The following is a 21,736-nucleotide window of genomic DNA, read 5'->3' as shown; positions in this document are numbered from 1 at the left end:
CTGTTTGATTTTGAGTTACTGTTTTCACTATACATATAGTACTGTCATCGTATTTTGCGATAGTTGAAAACGCAGATTCAACTCTCATGTGTTTGGAACACGGTGCCGAGTAAACGAGCCTCTTCATTATCATGTTTGATCGAGTAATGCCCGATACCGATGGTTCGGTAAACGTTGGTCCATCAAGCTTCTCTATTCAACCCCTTGAGGGTTCATTTCCTGATTTTTAACGCGTCATACGCCATTGTCAGTTTTATACACAGAGAAATAAATCAATGAAAATGCCAAAAGTGCTGCTTTTACGCACGCAAACCACTATACATATATATATGCTTGGGAATTTTCACACGAAAAATTTTTTCTCAATAAATGACAAATATTTGCTTTTAGCACAAAACCGCATTTAAAATGAAAAAAAGAAAAAATAATTCACGCAAATTTACTATATTTTCGATAATCAATATAAGTACCTTTGAAATAAAATTAATTTCATATTTCATTTATTTTAATGCTTGTAAAAGCACGTTTGGAAAATATAAATAAATTATTATTTTTGTTCACGGGGTGATGGAAATTGTTGAACAATACTATAAGCTGGAATTTAAAAAGAATTGTATACAGAAATTTTTAATTAATAATCTGTATGAAATTGTTATTTTAATAAAGAGTAGTTCGATAATTATATTGTTTAAAATTTATTTGAAATATTTTTTTTTCTTCCATTATAATATTTATAAAGAAATTTTTTAATTTTAAAAATAATAGAACTTCAAAAATTGTATAATTCAAATTTTTGTTGAAAACACTAAAAAAATCCAATTTTGGAGAAATTAGAAATAATTGCAGAAAATCAATTATTTTTAAAAGTAATAAAATTCTTATCACAAAATTTAATTATGTTCAAAATTTACAAAACAATTTTGACAAAATCTTAATTATCTTTGTAAATAACAAAATTTCTCTCCATAGTTCAATTATTTTTAAAAATGACAATAAAATTCTTGTAACAAATTTATAAAACAATCTTGACAAAATCAGAATTATCTTTGTAAATAACAAAATTTTTCCCCAAATGTTCAATTATTTTTTAAAAATGACAATAAAATTCTTTTCATAATTACAATTATTTATAATATCTACTATTTTAATAAATATTTCCGAAAATAATTCAATTATCTAAAAAAAAACCTTTAATAAAATTGTACACAAACATTTTAATTATTTTCAATAAAAATTCCACAGAAAAAAACTTTGAATTTCATTAAAACAATTTTAATTAAGAAATATAAATTATGTAAATTTTTTCTTTATGAAAATTGAAAATTTTCTACAAAAATATTAAGAAACGGGAATTTGTAATGTTTTTTTCACAAAATAAAAGATTACTATAGTTATAATAATTGAAATTCTGCGATAATTTTTATTATTTTTGAAAATCATTGAATTATAGCGAAGAAATTTTTAAAAAATTTGTAAATATTTGAATTCCTTTGAAATTTCTATTATTTATGAAAATAATAATTAAATGTTTGCGTACAATTTTATTAAAATTGTTTTTAAATACCTAATTAAATTCTTTTGGGCAATTTTATTAAAATGTAAGATTCATTGAAAATCATTTAAATGAGAAAAATTTTTGAAAATAATTGAATTTTGAAGAAGAATTTTTTTATTTCTAAAGATTTTGTCGAGATTTTTTTGTAAATTTTAAACATAATTGAATTTTGTGATAAGAATAATTTTATTACTTTTATTGAAAATAATTGAATATCTACAATCATTTGTAACTTTTTCAAAATTCAATTTTTTAGTGTTTTTAACTAAAATTCTTTTATAAATCCATTATTTTTAATTAATAATTAAATATATATTGACAAGTTTAACTAATTTCAGAAGATTTTGAATTATTAATTTAATTCATTCAACATTGAAATTAATTTATTTATGAAAATTGTAAACACAACTCTCTTAAAATTGAATTAATAATGAAATATTTAAGTAAAATTATTCATTAAATAATTTATTTATTTTATGATAGTTGTTCAAGATTTAAGGTATTTAAAAAGAAATTTTTGTCCGAAATTAAAAAAAATTGAAGGTTTTGTATTAGAATTCGTGGCAATTTTTGACAGTTTTTTAGAAATTAAAATAAATAGTTTTTGTTTCGAAAATGTTTTATAAATATAAATATTTTCTTCCGTTGAAAGAAGAAAAAGGAAATCAAAGTTCCTGATGATAGTGAAGAAAAAAAAATACTATTACAAAAAATGAGAATGTAAAAATAATTTTAACTTAAAATTCAGTTTTTTAAATTTCAAAAAGTAAATATTTTCCAAAAAAAATATATTTATTATAATGCACGTAATTTTTTTTATGCTTTTGGTATTTTTCTCTCGCAAGAAAAGCAAAAAAAAAGAAAGTGTTCCTCTCAAGAACGTACTTTGCCTCTTTCAATTTGTCTTTGTGCAAAAAAGTTTTTCGTCATTCCACCTCAATAAACTGTCTCCAATAAAGTTAATAGAATCTTCGCTTTACGCTTCGACTCCAGTGCAGTGAAACTTTCAACGAAGTGCATTCAGTTAGAAGTAATTCTGATTTCCATCACTATTCGATATTTGTCATATGCAAGTAGAATAATTTAATGCAATAGAACAGTCTCAAATGTTTATAGTTCTTCAAGTGGAAGAACTGAAATGTAAATGTCATTCGATCTCTTCTTTCTCGATCGATTTCAGATTACTCTCACTTTTTTTTTTGTTTTGACTTTTTGATTTTTTCATTGAGAAACAAAAATAAATATATAAGCGTATAGAAAATATTCAGGAAACGAAAGTTTAAAAATTTTAATTAGTTATTTTTATTTTTGGGGAAAAAAAGGGAAACAATTTGCATTATTTTTATTTCTCAATTACAAATTTAATTTTTTAACAAAATTCCAAATTTTTATAGAAAAAAATGAAAAGGGGAGAGAAAAGAAAGGAGAAAGATTTCTTTGGAAAAAAAGGAAAAAAATTCCATAAATTCCACTTTTTAATCACGATTTTTAACAAAATTTTATTTTCTTGAAAAGTTTAAACAAATGAGGAAAATTACAAAAAATTATTATTTAATAGACATTAAGAAATTTCTATTTTATAACAACAAATTTTTATTAAAATTTTTTGCTTTTTTTAAAAAAAGTATTTAAGGAAATAATTCAAAAGAAATTAAATTTTGTTTTATAAAAGAAAAGTAGAAATGTTAAATAGACATTTTTATTGTTAGACAATAGTAATCTAATTATTTTTTTATTTTTATACATATTTTTTATATATATTTTACAAAGAGAATAAATTCAAAATTAAATTAATAGAGGTTATGTCAGTCCCTAAAATAAGAAACAGTAGCGCCACAAAAACCCCGCGAATTTCAAATTCAAAAAAATTGAAAAATATTTTTTCCTGATTCGAAACAATATTTCGAATAAATAAATTAAAAAATAATAAATAATAATAATAAAAATAATAGCAGTAACGAAAATAATGATAATCATAACAATTATATTATAATAACAATAATAATAAATTGAGGTAAAAAATTCTTGTAATAAACAGTAAAATCATATTAAAATCGAACAGTAAATAAGCGATGAAATGAAAATTATCATTTTATTGACGTTATATTTCGTTTTGTGAAGTTTTTCTATCATTAATTTTTTTTTTATTATTATTTATAAGCGGGAAACGGGAAAATGCAATAACAGTGTTGCAAGTTAAATTCTCGGGACAGTTATTTTCTGTTAGAATTTATGATATATACAAAGTTACTCTCTCGGAGCTTTTGTATATGAAACAATGACGATGGTAAAAGAAGAAGGTGTCCTGCACATTCATTTGTAGAAGCGTAGTTCTAATTAACTAAATTATTATATTAAACTTACTCTATTTCATTGTGTGAAAAGAGACTCATTAAGATTAAGTGCGTTGTTGGTACAATTTATAATTATAACTTTGAACTTCTTGCGCAATATTATTATCTCTTATTATATACATTTGAATTTGAAAATAAATTAAGCTTAAATTGAGTAACACACAACGTTTTTCTTTTCTGCCTCAAAAACTTTTCTACTTCAATATATAGAAATTAAGAATTAATGGAAAAATAAATTTACTTCTTACTGAATCTAAATTAGTTGTTTTTAACCCTAAGTAATCGTTTTCTACTATACTTTTAGAAGTTTTTTTCTCCATTTTGTAGTCTTTTCCTTAATTATAATAGTTTTCTATACTAATTAGTAGTTTTTTACACTAATTTGTAGTTTTATATTCCAATAAATTATTTTCTATTCTAATTAGTAGTTTTTTACTCTAATTTGTAGTTTTCTATTCCAATAAATTATTTTCTATTCTAATTAGTAGTTTTTTACTCTAATTTGTAGTTTTCTATTCCAATAAATTATTTTCTATTCTAATTAGTAGTTTTTTAACTCTAATTTGTAGTTTTCTATTCCAATAAATTATTTCCTACTCTTATTAGTAGTTTTCTATTCTAATTAGTAGTTTTTTACTCTTAATAGTAGTTTTCTATTCTAATTAGTAGGTTTTCACACTAATTAATCGTTTTCTACTATACTTAGTATTTTTTTTCTTCATTTTGTAGTCTTTTTTCTATTTATATTAGTTTTCTGTGCTAATTAGAAGTTCTTTTAAATTTCTAATAAGTAGTTTTTTTACTCTTATTTTGTTGTTTTCTATTCAAATAAATTATTTTCTATTCTGATTAGTAGTATTCTATTCTAATTAGTAGGCTTTTACACTAATTAATCGTTTTCTACTATAATTACTAGTTTTTTAACTCCATTTAGTAGTCTTTTCTCTAACTATAGTAGTTTTCTATGCTAATTAGAAGTTATTTTAGTTCAATTTGTAGTTTTTTATTCCAATAAATTATTTTCTATTCTGATTAGTCGGTTCTTACAGCAATTAATAGTTTTCCATTCTTATTAGGAGTTTTCTACTCTAATTAGTAGTTTTCTTGACTAATTAGTAGGTTTTTACACTAATTACTCGTTTTCTAATATACTTAGTAGTTTTTTTCTCCATTTTGTAGTCTTTTCTCTATTTATAGTAGTTTTCTAGGCTAATTAGAAGTTCTTTTAATTTTCTAATTAGTAGTTTTTTTACTCTAATTTGTAGTTTTCTATTCCAATAAATTATTTTCTATTCAGATTAGTCGGTTTTTACAGTAATTAGTAGTTTTCTGCTCTTATTAGGAGTTTTCTACTCTAATTAGTAATTTTCTTTTCTAATTAGTAGGTTTTTACACTAATTAATCGTTTTAAACTATACTTAGTAGTTTTTTACTTCATGTTGTAGTCTTTTTCCTAATTATGGTAGTTTTCTATTCTAATAAGTAGTTTGTTACACTAATTTATAGTTTTCTATTCCAATAAATTATTTTCTATTTTGTTTAATAGTTTTTAATATTTATTAGTAGTTTTCTACTCTCATGAGTAGTTTTTTTATATAATTTGTAGTTTTCTATTCCAATAAATTATTTTCCATTCTGATTAGTTGTTTTTTATCTTAATTAGTATTTTACTACTCTTATTAGTATAGTTTTTTAACTTTAATTTGTAGTTTTTCCTCTAATTAGAGCTGTGTTCTGTTCAAATTAGTAGTGTTTTATTATAATTAGTAACTTTTTACTCTTATTAGTAATTTTTTTTTACTTCAATTTGTAGTTTTTTACCATAAAAAGAGTAGTTTTCTCTTCTAATTAGTAGTTGTCTACTCTAATTAGTATTTTTCTGTCCTAATGAGTCAATTTTTACCGTAATTAGTAGTTTTTTACTCAAATTTGTATTTTTCTATTCTAATTACTAGTTGTGTATTCTAATTAGCAGTTTTTTAACCTAATTATTTGTTTTCTACTCTAATTAGTAGTTTTTTGTTCTAATGAGTCAGTTTTTACCGTAATTAGTAGTTTTCTACTCAAATTTATAGTTTTCTATTTTAATTACTAGTTGTGTATTCTAATTAGCAAATTTTTTACCCTAATTATTTGTTTTCTACTCTAATTACTAGTTTTTTGTTCTAATGAGTAAGTTTCTATCGTAATTAGTAGTTTTTTACTCAAAACTTGTAGTTTTCTATTTTAATTACTAGTTGTGTATTCTAATTAGCAGTTTTTTTACCGTAATTATTTGTTTTCTACTCTAATTAGTAGTTTTCTGTTCTAATGAGTCAGTTTCTGCAGTAATTAGTAGTTTTCTACTCAAATTTGTAGTTTTCTATTCTAATTACTAGTTCTGTATTCTAATTAGCAGTTTTTTTTACCCTAATTATTTGTTTTCTACTCAAATTACTAGTTTTTTTTTATTGTAATTAGTAATCTTTTACCCTAATTAGTAGTTTTCTACTCTAATTTTTAGCTTTCTTACTTTGATTTGTACTTTTTCTATTCTAATAAATACAAATTCTAATAACTACAAATCTAATTTGTAGTTATTAATTACACAGAAAAAACTAATTATGGAGAATCTGATTAGCTTACCAATTAAATATTTATAATTTTACTCAGTTTTAGTAGAAAACTCAACCCGGAAAAATATTTTATTTAAAGATTCAAACCAAATATAATTTAAATAGTTGTAGAATTTATCACTCGGTAAAAGATAATTTATTACATTATAATTATTTTAATATTTGACTCGGAGGATTGATTATATTTTTGATATTTTACAAATATAATTTATTTATGGTCAATACTTAATAATATTTAATAACATTTATATCAAATTCGATCAAACTGGTGTCAAAAATGGGTCGAATTGGTACCAAATTCGATCAAATTCACGAATTTGCATCAAATCGAATACGAAAAAAAATTTTGCAGCTTATAATTTAATCCAAATATTAGTATAAATTCTTTTGCAATTTGATATATCTACTTTGAAGTAAACACTGATATTGTGGATTCAATTTTCCGCATAAAAATACCCATAATTATTTTTTTCTTCCCCTTCAATTTGCAATTTTATTGCAATAAATTCTTTTGCAATTTGATATAGCTACTTTGGAGTAAACAATGATATTGTGGATTCAATATTTCAATTTTCCGCATAACAATTCCCATAATTATTTTTTTCTTCCCCTTCAATTAACAAAGTTGCTTTTAAACAATTTTAATCGACCCGGAAATATTTTAATGAAAATTTCTCTCGAGCAATTTTAATTGAAATTTAAAGCAAAAAGACTTTAAACTAGATGAACATTTTGTGTGTTTCCGTGTTTGTGTGTGTGTGAAGTTTCCACGTAGTTTCGAGGAAGATAAGAAATAGCTCTTGAAGTTACCGAGGATAAAGGACATATTTCATCGCTGGTATTTTTGAAATATTGTTGATATAATATTTACATTGCCTGTAATGCTTAAACAATGGTTTACGACATAGAGAGAGTGAGAGAGAGAGGAGATGCGCAAAGTGTCGACATAAATGTCAATACTGCAGAGGCATCATATAGCAGAACGATATTGAACAACCAAAAGCCTGATGTTGTTGTTGTTGTTATTGTTGTTGTTGGCCTGAGAATAGTATAGTGAGACGAAGATATATTGTGTATATGCATCCATGGGATAATATAACTAACAACGACCTAATGGCAGCACTGGGGACGCTTATGAAACAAAGTGGTCGAACATTAACCCCCTGCAGCTTCCACACTGCGAACGAGTTCAGTTAACATTTGATCTCCGAGTCATCTTCAAGTGGAAAATACTTGAGTGCTCATGAATCAAAATTCACAAGTGCCTTTTTTTATGCGATTAATGACACTAGGCGACTCATTTAACAAACATTGATGGTCGGATACAGATTTATAAATTCGACCATCAAAACAATTTAGCGAATCAAAGCAAAGCGGGAGGGGAGGGTGAATTGCTTTAATTGTCGTGACACTTAATTTAAGAATTATTACAGTATTAATCTGTAACTGTATTACAGTCTTCATTTTTTATGCTTTTGTTTCAAGTCTTGTGAAAATGGTCAATAATTCCTATTTTTTTATTTTACATTTTACGTACTCTCTAAATCTGATTTTTTTTTAATATTTCGAAACTTTTATAATATTTTCTTATTTTTATTCTAATTTCTTTATTCAGTGTCTACTTTATTAAACTCTTACACTTCAGTCTCATTCTTGTGGGATAAAAATAAATAAATGAAAACTTGAAAGTATCAAACTTCAACGACTTGATATCAAAAATGTGGATCAAATCATAAATTGTTCAAAATTTTTGTAATTAATTTGATACATTTTGATATCAATTTGATATTTTCAAGAAAACTGTTTTGATAACCTTTACACTTCAACGTCAATTTTGTGTAATTAAATAATAAATGGAAAAATTTATATTTTGAAAATAAAAAAATACAAATATAATTATTTTTAAACAACTTCAATTTTTGAAGAATTTCAGATTCAACATTAAAAAAAAATTCACTTATTAACAAAACTAAATATTATTATCATCATTAATGTTAAGAATCTTAATAAAATGCTTTGTAACATTTCGATTACATTCAAAATTTTAATAAAATTCTGTATAAAAAATTAAAAATTTAATTACTTTCAAATATTTCAATACATTTTTTTTTAAATCCTTCGGAAAAGTTTAATTATTTTTCCAAATTTTTTAAAACTCTTGGAAAAAATTCAATTACGAATAAAAAAATTTCATAAAATTCTAAGCAAGAGTTCAATTATTTTCATAGATAATAAAATTTATATTGGAACAATTGTATTAATTCCAGAAAATTTAACAAAATTGTTAATAGCAATTAAATTATTTTCAAAAAATTGAATAATATTTTTCAAAACAATTCAATTATTGTCAAAAATGAACAAATTCTTTAAAAGAATTCAATTATTTTCAAAAAAAATAAAATAGAATGCTGTGCAAGAATTCAATTATTTTTACAAATGACAAAATTCTTTAAAAAAATTGAATAGTATTCAAAATTTTAATAAATTTCTGTATAACAATTCAACTATACTTTCAAATATTTTAATACAATTTTTTTTTTTTAATTTTTCGGAAAACTTTCATAAAATTCTAAGAAAGAATTTAATTATTTTCATAAGTTATAAAATTCTCCGAAACAAATCGAATTAATTTTAAAAACTTTAACAAAATTCGTAACAACAATTCAATTATTGTCAAAAAATTGAATAAAATTTTTCAAAACAATTAAATTATTGTAAAAAATTTTCATAAAATTCTAAGTGAAAATTCAATTACTTACATAAGTGATAAAATTCCTTAAAAGAATTCAATTATTTTTATAAATAATAAAATGTTTTTAGGTAAAGAAATTTAATTATTTTGTAAAATTAATTTAGTAAAAAAATTTTTGGAAAGATTTATATTATTATCAAACAATTGCATAAAATTCTTTGTAAGAAGTCAATTATTAATAAATACTCTTTGAAAAAATTGAATAATTTGTTTAAATTTTAATAAAATTCTTTGAGAGAATTCAATTATTTTCAAATTTTTAATAAAAATGTTTTCTTTGGAAACTCCAAAACTATTTACACACCAACTAATGAGAACAAAAAAAAATTCTCATAAAGTAAAGAGAATAACTTTGACAACTAAAACTTTTCCTAATTATTCAAATGAACAATTGAATAAACAAAGTTTGCAGTAAATTTTACGAATAGAAAAAGATAACCCTCTGCTGATATAATATTATTGCATAAATTATAATATATATATATGTATATATGTATACAAGAAAGGCAAAGTTTTTGAAGAGATAATCAATTGAATAAGAAAAGTTTCCTTTAATGAAAGTAACATTACGAAAAGAGCATTGATACTTTCTGAAAAACAAAGTTTTCAATTTAGCTCCAAAAAAATACCTCTCACAATAAAACCTTTTTTTTATTTAAAGAACTGTAATTTTTTCCTTCAGCTCCTGCTATTTATTCTAAATTTCATCGTAATTAAAAGGTAACGATTGTTATATTTATTTTACAACACTTAATACTTATTAATCCACTTAGTTTGTTATTATTATTCAATATTTTCAAAACTTAGAAAAAATTCAATTATTATTAAAAATTTTCATAAAATTCTAAACTAGAATTGAAATTATTTTCATAAATAATAAAATTGTTCAAAACAATTCAATCAATTTCAAAAATTTTAATAAAATTTTTTCAGAAAATTCAATTATTTTCAATTCAATTTTTTTAATACAATTTAATTTAAATTGCTGGATAAAAATTCAATTATTTTCAAAATAATTTTCGCTTTCAATAAAATTTCTTGAAGAATTCAAATTTCTTTTAAAATTTTAATAAAATTCTTTATGAGAATTCAATTCTTTTTATAATAAAATTATTCGATAGGATTTTTCAATTATTTTTAATATAATTTTCAATTTCAATAAAATTTCTCGGAAAAGTTCAATTATATATTACAATTTTAATAAAATTTTTTACTAAAATTCACATACTTTCATAAATAAAAAAAATTTCGATAAAATCCAGCTTCTAAAAAATTTTATAAAACTTTAATTAGAAATTTAATTATTTTCAGTTCAATTTTACTTAAATTCCTCAAAAGATTTTGAGTATTTTTAAAAATCTTAATAAAATTCTTCAAAACTATTCGAATATTGTCATAAAATAATAAAATTTCTTAAAAAAATTTAATTATTTTCGAAAAATTGAATAAATCACTTTCAATAATAAAATTCCTTGAAGAATTCAAATATTTTTAAAATTTTTAATAAAATTCTTTGTGAGAATTCAATTCTTTTTATAAATAATAAAATTATTCGATAGAATTTTTTAATTATTTTCAATATAATTTTCAATTGCAATAAAATTTCTCGGCAGAGTTCAATTATTCATAAAAATATTAATAACATTTTTTATAAAAATTCATTTACTTTTATAAATAAAACAATTCTTCATTAAAATTCAGAATTCAAAAAATTTTAGGATAAAACTTTAATTACAAATTTAATTATTTTCAATTCAATTTTAATTAAATTTAGCAAAAGATTTTGAGTATTTTGAAAAATTTTAATAAAATTCTTCAAAACTATTCCAATGTTGTCATAAAATAATAAAATTTCTTGAAAAAATTCAATTATTTTCGAGAAATTTGAATAAATCTCGGCGAAAGAATTAAATTATTTTCAAAAAATTTAATAAAATACTTCGTAACACAGATAAATCATTTTCAACAATTTTATTAAAATTCTTTAGAAGAATTCAGCTTTTTTAATACAATTTTAAGAAAAGTTCTCGATAGATTTCAATTATTTTTAAAAGTTTTAACTTTTAATTAACTTTTAGTAATTTGATTAGAAATAAAATTATTATAAATTAAATTTACAAAATTGAACTTAATTTTAAAAAAAATACTTAGAAATCGAACTTTGTTAGGAATTAAAATAAGAAAAATTGAATTTCCTTTGGAGAGAAGAAAAATTTAGAAATTCAACGTCTTTTAGAAAAAAAACGAACTTCATTTAAAAAAAATATCAGAAAATAAAAAGAATATTAAAGAATCGTTTAAAAAAATTTCACCACCAATAAATTTTTGACAATTCCCAACTAAAATACATTTTCAATAAAAAGTCATTGTTCATACTATTTGTCAATGATTCAATTTTTCACAAAAATGTTCCCTTCTCTATAAGAGACTTTTTTTTCCACGAGATTTAGTTGAAAATCCATAGACATACATATACATACACATATATAAAATATACGAATGCGTGTGAATCGAATGCAACCAATCATTCACGTTTGCTTTTTTCCATAAGAGAAAAATTCGGGCGCGCGAGTGAATTTTTTTTTTTTTTCGCCGCCAACATTTTTATCTGCCTGTAATTTTTTCGAAATCTCTATTTAAAACACTGAATACTTTCTATCCGTTACCTAGCTGCGGTGAATGGCAATAAAAAAGTGAACAATAAATTTTGAATCGTTATATGCTTTCTACCCCTATTTTATATGCATGCTTTTTGCCAAGTTAAACATATGCACATTATATGTGCGCGCATACTCGCGGTAGAAATATTTCCATGGGATCTCGCCCTGTGGCTGTCTGACCCAAATTTAGAGTCGTCGTCGTCGTAGTCGTCGCTTCGTTTCTTTGTTTTGCACAATCACGCAAAGGAACCATACATTGCACTCTGCAAAATCCACGTATATCCCCCTACCCCCCCCCCCCTCTCCCGGATCGCATAGATTCGCCGCCGCGTCGTGAGATTCAGTCATGTCCTTTATACGAACGAAAAGAAGAGAAAAAGAGTGAGAGAGAGAGAGAGAGAGAAAGAAGAAAAAAAGCGACCTCATTTTTCATCAAGGCTCTGTTCTCTCTTCCTTCTAGATTCGAGATGAAAAGAAAAAAGTATCTTTTTATTCCTCCCTCCCCCGTCTCATGGTTTTTTTTACCCCCCCCCCTTTTTTATCCCTTACCCGTATATATATATAAGACGAGAACTTGTTCGCTAGAAAAAACATTTCGTTAACTAAATTTACACTCTTCTGTTTCTGTACCCTTTTTTGTTCTTTCTTTAATTCATTAAAGCGAGAGTGTACTCTTGATAATGGACAATTATTACATTTTAATTACGTTGAAATTTTTAGAATAAATAGTTTTTTAAAAAAAAGAAAAATTCACACTTTCTGTAAATTGTAGTTTCTGTTTAAAGTTTAAACTCTTGGAGGGAATTCGGAGAGAAAAATTTTATTCGACATAAGTAAAACTTTTGTTTGAATCAAATAAAATTTATTTGAAACAATTAAAAATTATTTGAAACAAATAAAAATTATTTGAACCAAATAAAAATTATTTGAAACAAATAAAAATTATTTGAAACAAATAAAAATTATTTGAACCAAATAAAAATTATTTGAAACAAATATGTAAAAATTATTTGAAACAAATAAAAATTATTTGAAGCAAATATGTAAAAATTATTTGAAACAAATAAAAATTATTTGAAACAAATAAATATTATTTGAAGCAAATAAATATTATTTGAAACAAATAAAATTAATTATTTAATACAACCTTGTGATAGTATTAATCTTATGATTTATTATTTATGAAAAGAACGAAAATTCTTGCAACAATTTTTAAAAAATTTTTTTAAATAATTAAATTTCTATCAAAAATTTTATTATTTAAGAAAATAATTAAATTATTGCGTAAAATTATATTAAAATTTTTAAAACTAAATAAATTTATGAAAATAATTGAATTTTTTGAAGAGAATTTTATTCAAATCTTTTTTAAATAATTGAATTTGCGTAAAAAATTTTATTACTTGTGCAAATAATTGAATTCTTACGAAGAATTTGATAAAAATATATTTAAATAATTGATTTTTTTTCAGAAAATTTTTATGTAAATTGTAGCATTGTATATAATTGAATTACTGTGAAAAGTTTCTTATTTATGAAAATGATTGAATGTTTGCGAAGAATTTTATTAAAATTTGTTTAAAATAATCCATTTCTGTAAATTTATTAAAATAGTAAATATTGAAAACTAGACCAAATAAAAATTATTTAAAACAAATAAAAATTATTTGAAACAAATTAAATTTATTAATTGATACAACCTCTTGAGATAGTATCAATCTTTAAATTAATTATCAGTAAGATAAATCATTTGCAACCTTCGTATAATCGATAATTAATTTTAAAAAAGGACTTAAGACTGAAAAAATTGTAAAAAAGTAGCTATTGAAAATTAATTTTAAGGACTAAAAAACTTTGTTTCCAACGCTTTACAAAAATGCATATATTTTCTAAATTCTAATTTTAAATTTTCCAAAAATACGATTATATTTAAAAATAATTTTTAAAAGTAAAAAAATAAAATTCTTTAAAATATAAAACTATATTTTGAAATTTATCTATTTCTAAAAATTACAACTGTAATTCTTCCAAACTTCAATCATTTTTTTTTTCTTTTGTTAAAATTTTTAAATAAAATTATTGAGAACTTTTCAATTATTCAAAATTGAATAATTTTCTAGGAAAATTCAATTATTTAAATACAAAATTAATAATTTGTTGAATAATTGCATGTTTCTTAAGATTGAATTCTCGCAAAAAACGTTTTATAATAATTTGATTCTTTTGAAGAGTTTTAACAAAATTTTTAACAATAATTGAATTTTCGGAGGAATTTATTAGAAATTTTATTAAAAATAATTGAAATCCTACGAAGAATTTTATTATTTATAAAAAGAACGAAAATTCTTGCAACAATTTTATTAAAATTTTTTTAAATAATTAAATTCCTATTAAGAATTTTTGTTATATAAAAAAATAATTCAATTATTGCGTAAAACTATATTGAAATTTTTAAAAATAAATAAATTCCTGTCAAGAATTTTATTATTTAAGAAAATAATTCAATTATTGCGTAAAATTATATCAAAATTTTAAAAAATAAATGAATTTCTGACAAAAGAATTTTATTATTCATGAAAATAATTAAATGTTTGCGTACAATTTTATTAAAATTTTTTTAAAATAATTGAATTTATTTGTGTAATTTTATTAAAATAGTAAATATTGAAAATTAGACCAAATAAAATGTATTGGAAACAAATAAAAATTATTTGAATAAAATTAAATTTATTTGAAAGATTTAAAAATTATTTGAATCAAATAAAAATTTTAGTTGTCTCTGAATCGTATAATTCTTTTCTGCATGTGATAATAAAAAATTATTAATTTTTAATTATACGCTAAAAAAAATTTCTAAAAAACTGTGTCAATTTTGTTTTTGTTCATGAGTAAATTCTAAAATTTTTGCAAAATGAGTAATTTCTTTTCTTTTGTTTATAATTTAAAAATGAAGAGTAAAATTGTAAAATTTTTTTTGCAAAAAAGTCGTGAAATATTGAAAGGAATGAATAAAAGAATATTACTTACTTACAATTGTCGGTGAATTGCATCGGAACTAATTCACAAATAGAAGTATGTAACACTGTTCCGTAATGGCCTTGTGATTATTCAGATGAAATTGTGTCTTCAATAATTCCATTGCAGTGCCTGAAAAATAGAAAAGGATTTATTTTTTTATGACAATTTATTTTTCTGCATATTATCTATCGCTTCGAAAATTTTTATCATATTTGTGACCTATTTTATCGTACAAATATCTTTTTTACACTTTTTTATCGTCACAATAAAACATGTAATTTTTTACAAATATAGTACAAAAAAATTTATCTCTACAAATAAAATTGACATTTTTTTTTGATAAATTTAAATACATGTAACAAATTTTCTGTAAAATCCAAATATTTCCTTATTAAATGTTTATTTCTCCCCTCTTGGAATTTATTTCAAAATATTTTTCTTTATTTAGAATAAAATTAATAATTTTATTAAATTATTTAGAATAAAATGAATAACTTTATTAAATTATTAAAATAAAATTAACTTTATGAAATAATTAAATTATTAATTTAAAAATATTTTTTAAAATAAATTCAACTTTTTCATCAATTTAATCAAAATTGATAATTATTGTAAGAGAGGGAAAAGTTTTTGGTTTTGTGCGCGTTGGTCATGGGCGTTAAGACGAGTTTTTTTTCGGGTGATTGAATAAGCGTTCGAATCTCCCCGGAGGTAGAATTTTTAATTTCTATTTTCTAGATATAAATATCGAATTTATTCCTTTAAAGAGAAATACTTCTTCAAATTAGGATAATTTTATAATTCTTTATAAATTGAAAAAAAATTAATAAAAAAATATACGAAAATTAATAAAATGAATGAATAATAAATTAATAAAAAAAATACAGTAAATTATAAATAAAATCAAAAAGGGAATATAAATTCCATTAAAGTACCTTTTTAGAAAACTTAAACGAATGAAATAAATTGATTTGATACATAAACAAAAAATATAACAAAGAAAAAAAGATAAATTGATAATTAAATATTTGAACAAAAATTAAAATTAATGTCAGTTTTAAAAACTGTTTCGAATAAAAATTCTATAAATGAATATGGAAAATAATTTGTTAAAAATCAACAGATAAATGTTATATCAAAAGAATTTCTAAAATTGTAATAACAATTTTCCGTTTTATCTTTATATATATATATATATATATATATATATATATATATATATATATATATTATTGAGGTGAGCGTGAAATCGAAAAAGCATTTAATGTTATTTGACACCGGTGAATTATGACAATTAATTGTAGACCTTTGAAAACCAAAACACATTGCGTGCTATAAGGTGTGTCAGCTACATGTAAATTCATGTTTACACATTAGAGAACACGCAAATTAACGTTGAATTAAAGTATCATTAGCACGAGAGTGTGAAAACATTTCCCGATGAAAAACGATTTTACTCCACATGACAGTTTGGGTAACTTTTGGCATTCACAAAAAAGAACATACATAGTTTATGCAGAAAAATTTTTCTTTATATCTCTCTTTTCTAATTTTTCACGTCTCGGGGAAAATTAGCAATTAAATTAATTTTTAATCCCTTTTTTTCGGTACTTAAAAAATATTTTTTTTAAAAATTTTTTTACTTAATGTTTTTTTTTACCAATTTTTTTCCAATTCTCTCTCAATTTTTTCTCAATTCTCTCTCAAATTCGGATTTAGATTTTTTGGAACGAATTTTTTTAATTAAATCTTTATAATATCAAATTTTATATAATTAATTTAAATTAATGAAAAAAGTAAATATTTTCAAGTAGTATTTGCAACGATAAAGAAAATGACAATATTTTTAAAAAGTTTGTCATTTGAAATTTATTCTCTTGAATGTTTTTATTTATTTTATTTTTTGTTTATTTTCTTATTCACTAGAGCATTTTATTTACAATTCAATTGAATTTCTATGTGAATTCTAGTAAATATTACATAGAAACTAATTCAAACTAAAACCTACTATTTACTACTTTTTTTACGTTATGCTATTATTTGAGTACTTTTTTCAGATTTCAGCCACTAAACGCTACTACATCTGTTTTTTTAGAGAATTTCCACTACTTTAAATTCGCTGATACTAGAAATCAAAAAAATATTCTCAAAAATGATTATCAATTTCTTTAAAACGATTCAATTATTTTCAAAAAACTTTCGAAATTTATTTATTTTTAATATCTAGTATTTTCATAAAATATCGCAAAAGAATTCAATTATTTAAAAAAAATTGATAAAATTCATTCAAAAATTTAATTATTTTCATAAATAATAAAATTTCCACAGGAATTCATTTAATTTAGAATAGTATTTTCAAAAAAATTTCGAAAAAATGAATTATTTAATAAAATTTTTTTCAATTCTCCACAATAATTCAATTACTTTCACTAATAATAATATTTTTCATGGAAATTCAATTTTTTAAAAAAATTTTTGATAAAATTCTAAGCAGGAATTCATTTATTTTCATAAATAATAAAACTCATCGAAGAATTTCAATTATTTTTAATACTATTTTTAATCAATTACCTAATCGAAAAATTCAAGTATTTTCACAAATAAAGTTTTCCATAAGAATTCAAATATTTTAAAATGAAATGTTCCTAATATTTATTATATTTCGAAAAAATTAATTATTTAAAACAATGTTTATAAAATTTTTATGAAAAATTCAATTATTTTCAAAAATAACAAAAATATTTCACATAAATTCAATTATTTTGAGGCATTTTAATAAAATTTTTTGCAATAATTCAATTATTTTGATAAATAATAAAATTCTTCTTAGGAATTCAATTATTTTTGAAAATTTTAATAAAATTATTATTTAAATTAATTAATTATTATTCAATTATTTTCATAAATAACAAAATACATAGCAGGATTTCAATTATTTTTAATACAATTTTACAGGAATTCAATTATTTTCAAATATTTTAATGTAATTGTTGGAAAGAAAGAAATTATTTTCAATAGAATTATAATTACATTTTTTTGAAATAATTCAATTATTCTTTTATATTTTAATAAAATTCTTCCCAAGAATTCAATTATTTACATAAATACTTTTTCGAAAGAATTCAATTATGTCAATAAATAACAAAATTATTTCCGAAAATTCAATTATTTTGAGGCATTGTAATAAAATTCTTTGTAAAATTCAATTATTTTCATAAATAATAATATTCATCACAAGAATTCAATTATTTTTAAAAGTAATAAATTTTTTTCCTAGAAATTGAATTATTTTAAAAAATTTAAATAAAATCGTTTGCAAGAGTTTAATTATTTTGATAAATAATAAAATGCTTTTTAGGAATTTAATTATTTAAAAAAAAAATGTAATAAAATTCCACACAGTCATTTAATTATTCTTAAAAATTTGAATAGAATTCTTTGTAAAATCTTGGTAATAATTTAATTCTTTTCATAAATAATAAACATTTCTTAGAAATTCAATTATTTAAATTAGAATTTACATAAAATTAGTCGAAAGAAATCAATTATTTAAAAAGCTACTTTTTATTACTTTTTTAAAATTAATTATCGAGTACGAAGTCTGCTATTGAAAAAATAAACAATATCCAAAAATTTAAAAAAAAAACTAATAGAGTTTAAATTTTGACTGGGGTATTAAAATATATCCAATTAGGCTGTAAAGAGTTAAAAAAAAATAATAACAAAGAATATTCATAAGGTTAATTAATTATTAATTAAATATTAATAAATTTTTGATAATAATTAATAAAATTAATAAAATAAATAATAAACACCTATTAATTAAAATACATTTTAATAAAATTAAATTTGAATAAAAATTTATAATGCATAAATTCGCATTTTGAATTCAAATTTCTTTTTGAATTTCACGCCAAAAATTAATTGAATTGCCGCCTAGATGGCATGAAAATTCGCTCACAAACGAAATGAATCAAAGAAAGTACATAAAGTATGCTGATGATGTAAAATTAATTCTTTTCAATCAGAGATGAATAAATAAATAAAATAAAGAATACTATAAATTAGAATAATAAATAAATTGTAAATTATTCTCATTACTGAATAAAATTAAAAAAAATAAAGTTTGGGAAAAAAATTAAAATAGGAAATTTAATTCGAGTGACAATTTAAATATTGTCACTCGATAAAAATTACCATTTCTCATTTATACAGTAAAAAGAGGAGCAAAAAGAAAAATAAAGAAAATATCACGAAGGAATTTACTGCAATTTAATTAAAGTTTGCGATATATCAGAAGAACATTTAAGTGCAATTACAAGGATCTGATAGATCAATTAATTATTCGGAAATATCTAATTACAAAGTTTCTAAATTGATTCAGCTTCTATCCACATTGTTCGAGTATATATATACACACACACTTTAAGTCAACTGAGGGTATAATCGTAAATTTATTATTTACATGTTCTATTAATATTCTACACCTTATTCAGCAATGTTTTCATATTCTCAACGCTCGGTTCTTCACCCTAGAGGTATACTTACATTGAAATTTAAACTACACAGAGTAAACTCACTCTCTCTCGCTCTCTCTTTTTTCTTTTTGCGCGCGTAAGTAGAGTAAAAGCCCTTTGAGTTTTTTTCAGACAAGCACAACTAGTTTATTCTTCACGTTATTAAATCTTTTTTGTCACCCTCTATACATTGCACGGTCACAGAGGGGAATATAAAGGTTTTTAATTTACGACAATGACTTAACACTATAAACACGCAGTTTTTATATTTCCTTTCACCTGATTTTAGAATTTTTTTTTTCTTTACTCCTCTCCCAACATCTCGTTAGATTCATTTTTCAGAGAATTTTTTTTTCCTTCTAATTTTCTTTAAAAAAAAAAAAAATCCAATAGATTTTAATTCCATTCTTTTCAACGACAAAAAATAAAGAATAAAATAAATAACCAAAAATAAAAAAATTATTATTTTTGGATATTTATTTTTAATAAGAGAATAAAGAGATGAAAAAAATCAAATTTTCATCCTAGTAGAAAATTTTTTTCGTATTCAAAAAATTTTGTTTCCACCATAATTCTTGTTCTCAGTTAACTCAAGAATGATTTCTAGTGGGTTCATCCTGTGTGTAAATTTTTTTTTTTATATATTCAACAAAAAAAAAGGAGAAAAAAAATGGTAATAAGTTGCCTCTGAAGGCGCCCTCGAAGAGAGAATCCCATTAAACACAGGCGATGGCTTTACATTTTCACTACATTTTAATCAGACGCAAGTTTAATGGGAAATGTAAATTAGTGGAATAGTTTCTTAAGTATTTTCGAGGGGAGTTTACAAACTCACGAAATTACGAGGTCCGGAAACTAGCCTCCACTTTGAGTAATAAAAATGTGAGGTACGCGCAGAAAATTTAGTCTGAGATTCTGAGAGTGATAAATTCAAGGATTTTCGCCAAGTTAATATTTTTCACCCTTCCCCACCACCCCTTCCACCCTCTCTCGATCTCCAAAAGAGTTTTTCTCAATTCATTGGTATATATAACTTTTTGCCAAGGGGAAATCAATTTATCGAGGGGGCAATTAATTGAAAAACATCTTTCTCGTTATTTAGAGACTTTTTTGATTAATTTTCAAATATGTTTTATAAACTCTTTAGTTTTTATTATTCTTTTTTTTTTAATTCAACTTTTTTTTATTAAAATAAAATAAGAATTGGAATATATAGTTTTAATATTATTATAGTTATGATAATCATATATTCTGACAATGGGAATTTAGGGAAAAGTCAGGAATTTTTATTAAAAGTACTAAAAAAAAGTTATATTTTTAGAATTCATAAGAAAATTCTGAATTTTTGTGTTTTTTTTGTTTGACTCATAAACTATAAAATTACCACGAATTCTAATAAAAAAAACCTATTTTTTCAATTTCTGACAAAAATTTAAATTTCTTTTTAAATAACCTAAATCTTGAGCAACAATCATAAAATAAATAAATTATTTAATAAATAATTTTACTTAAATATTTCAAAAATTAATTTAATTTTAAAAGAGTTGCTGCGTTTCCAATTTTCATAAATAAATGAAATTCAAACAGTTTCAATTTAAAAATTTATAAAATTTCAATGTTGAATGAATTTACTTAGAAATTTTAATAAACTTCAATTTAAAAATTTATAACATTTCAATGTTGAATGACTTTAATTGGAAATTTTTATGAACTTAGATTTTTGAAAAATTTTAATAATTCAAAATCTTCTAAAATTAGTTAGTTAATATATATTTAGTTAATTATTAAAAATAATGGATTTATAGAAGAGTTTTAGTTAAAAACACTAAAAAAATGAATTTCGAAGAAGTTACAAATAATTGCAGAAATTCAATTATTTTCAAAAGTAATGAAATTCTTATCACAAAATTCAATTATGTTCAAAATTTACAAAACAATCTTGACAAAATCCTAATTATTATCTTTATAAATAAAAATATTCTTTTCCTCAAATTCAATTATTTTCAAAAATTTTAATAAAATTCTTGTGAAAATTTTAATTATTTTCAAAATTTTTTAAAAATAATCGACAGAATTCAATTATCTTTATATATACCTATTATAAAATTCTCTGTACTTCAATAATTTAAAAATATTTTAATAAAATTCTTGGCAAAATTTAAATTATTTTCCTCAATACAATGATTTTCAATATCTACTATTTTAAACATTCTTCGCAAAAATACAATTATTTTCAAAAATAATAATAATAATATCACAGGAATT

General features: G+C 21.5%; 1 protein-coding gene across 4 annotated transcripts in view; it reads right to left on the bottom strand.

Moving 5' to 3' along the window:
- LOC122509355 (protein artichoke-like) overlaps positions 1–21,736 on the bottom strand; it is a 202,278-nt gene that overhangs the window by 112,196 nt on the left and 68,346 nt on the right. The window contains exon 2 of one of the 4 annotated variants that reach the window (XM_043623347.1): positions 14,964–15,083. In XM_043623347.1, the coding sequence (XP_043479282.1) occupies positions 14,964–14,986 (23 nt within the window). In that variant the 5' untranslated portion in view covers positions 14,987–15,083. Of the gene's footprint in view, positions 1–14,963; positions 15,088–21,736 lie in introns of those variants that run through there. The other 3 variants (XM_043623349.1, XM_043623350.1, XM_043623348.1) reach the window with 3 other exon arrangements.

Source organism: Leptopilina heterotoma, unplaced genomic scaffold (assembly GCF_015476425.1).
Source record: "Leptopilina heterotoma isolate Lh14 unplaced genomic scaffold, ASM1547642v1 Lhet_60, whole genome shotgun sequence".
Taxonomy (NCBI): Eukaryota; Metazoa; Arthropoda; class Insecta; order Hymenoptera; family Figitidae; genus Leptopilina; species Leptopilina heterotoma.
The sequence above is the reverse complement of the archived record's forward strand: the minus strand, read 5'-3'. Positions and strand labels throughout refer to the sequence as shown.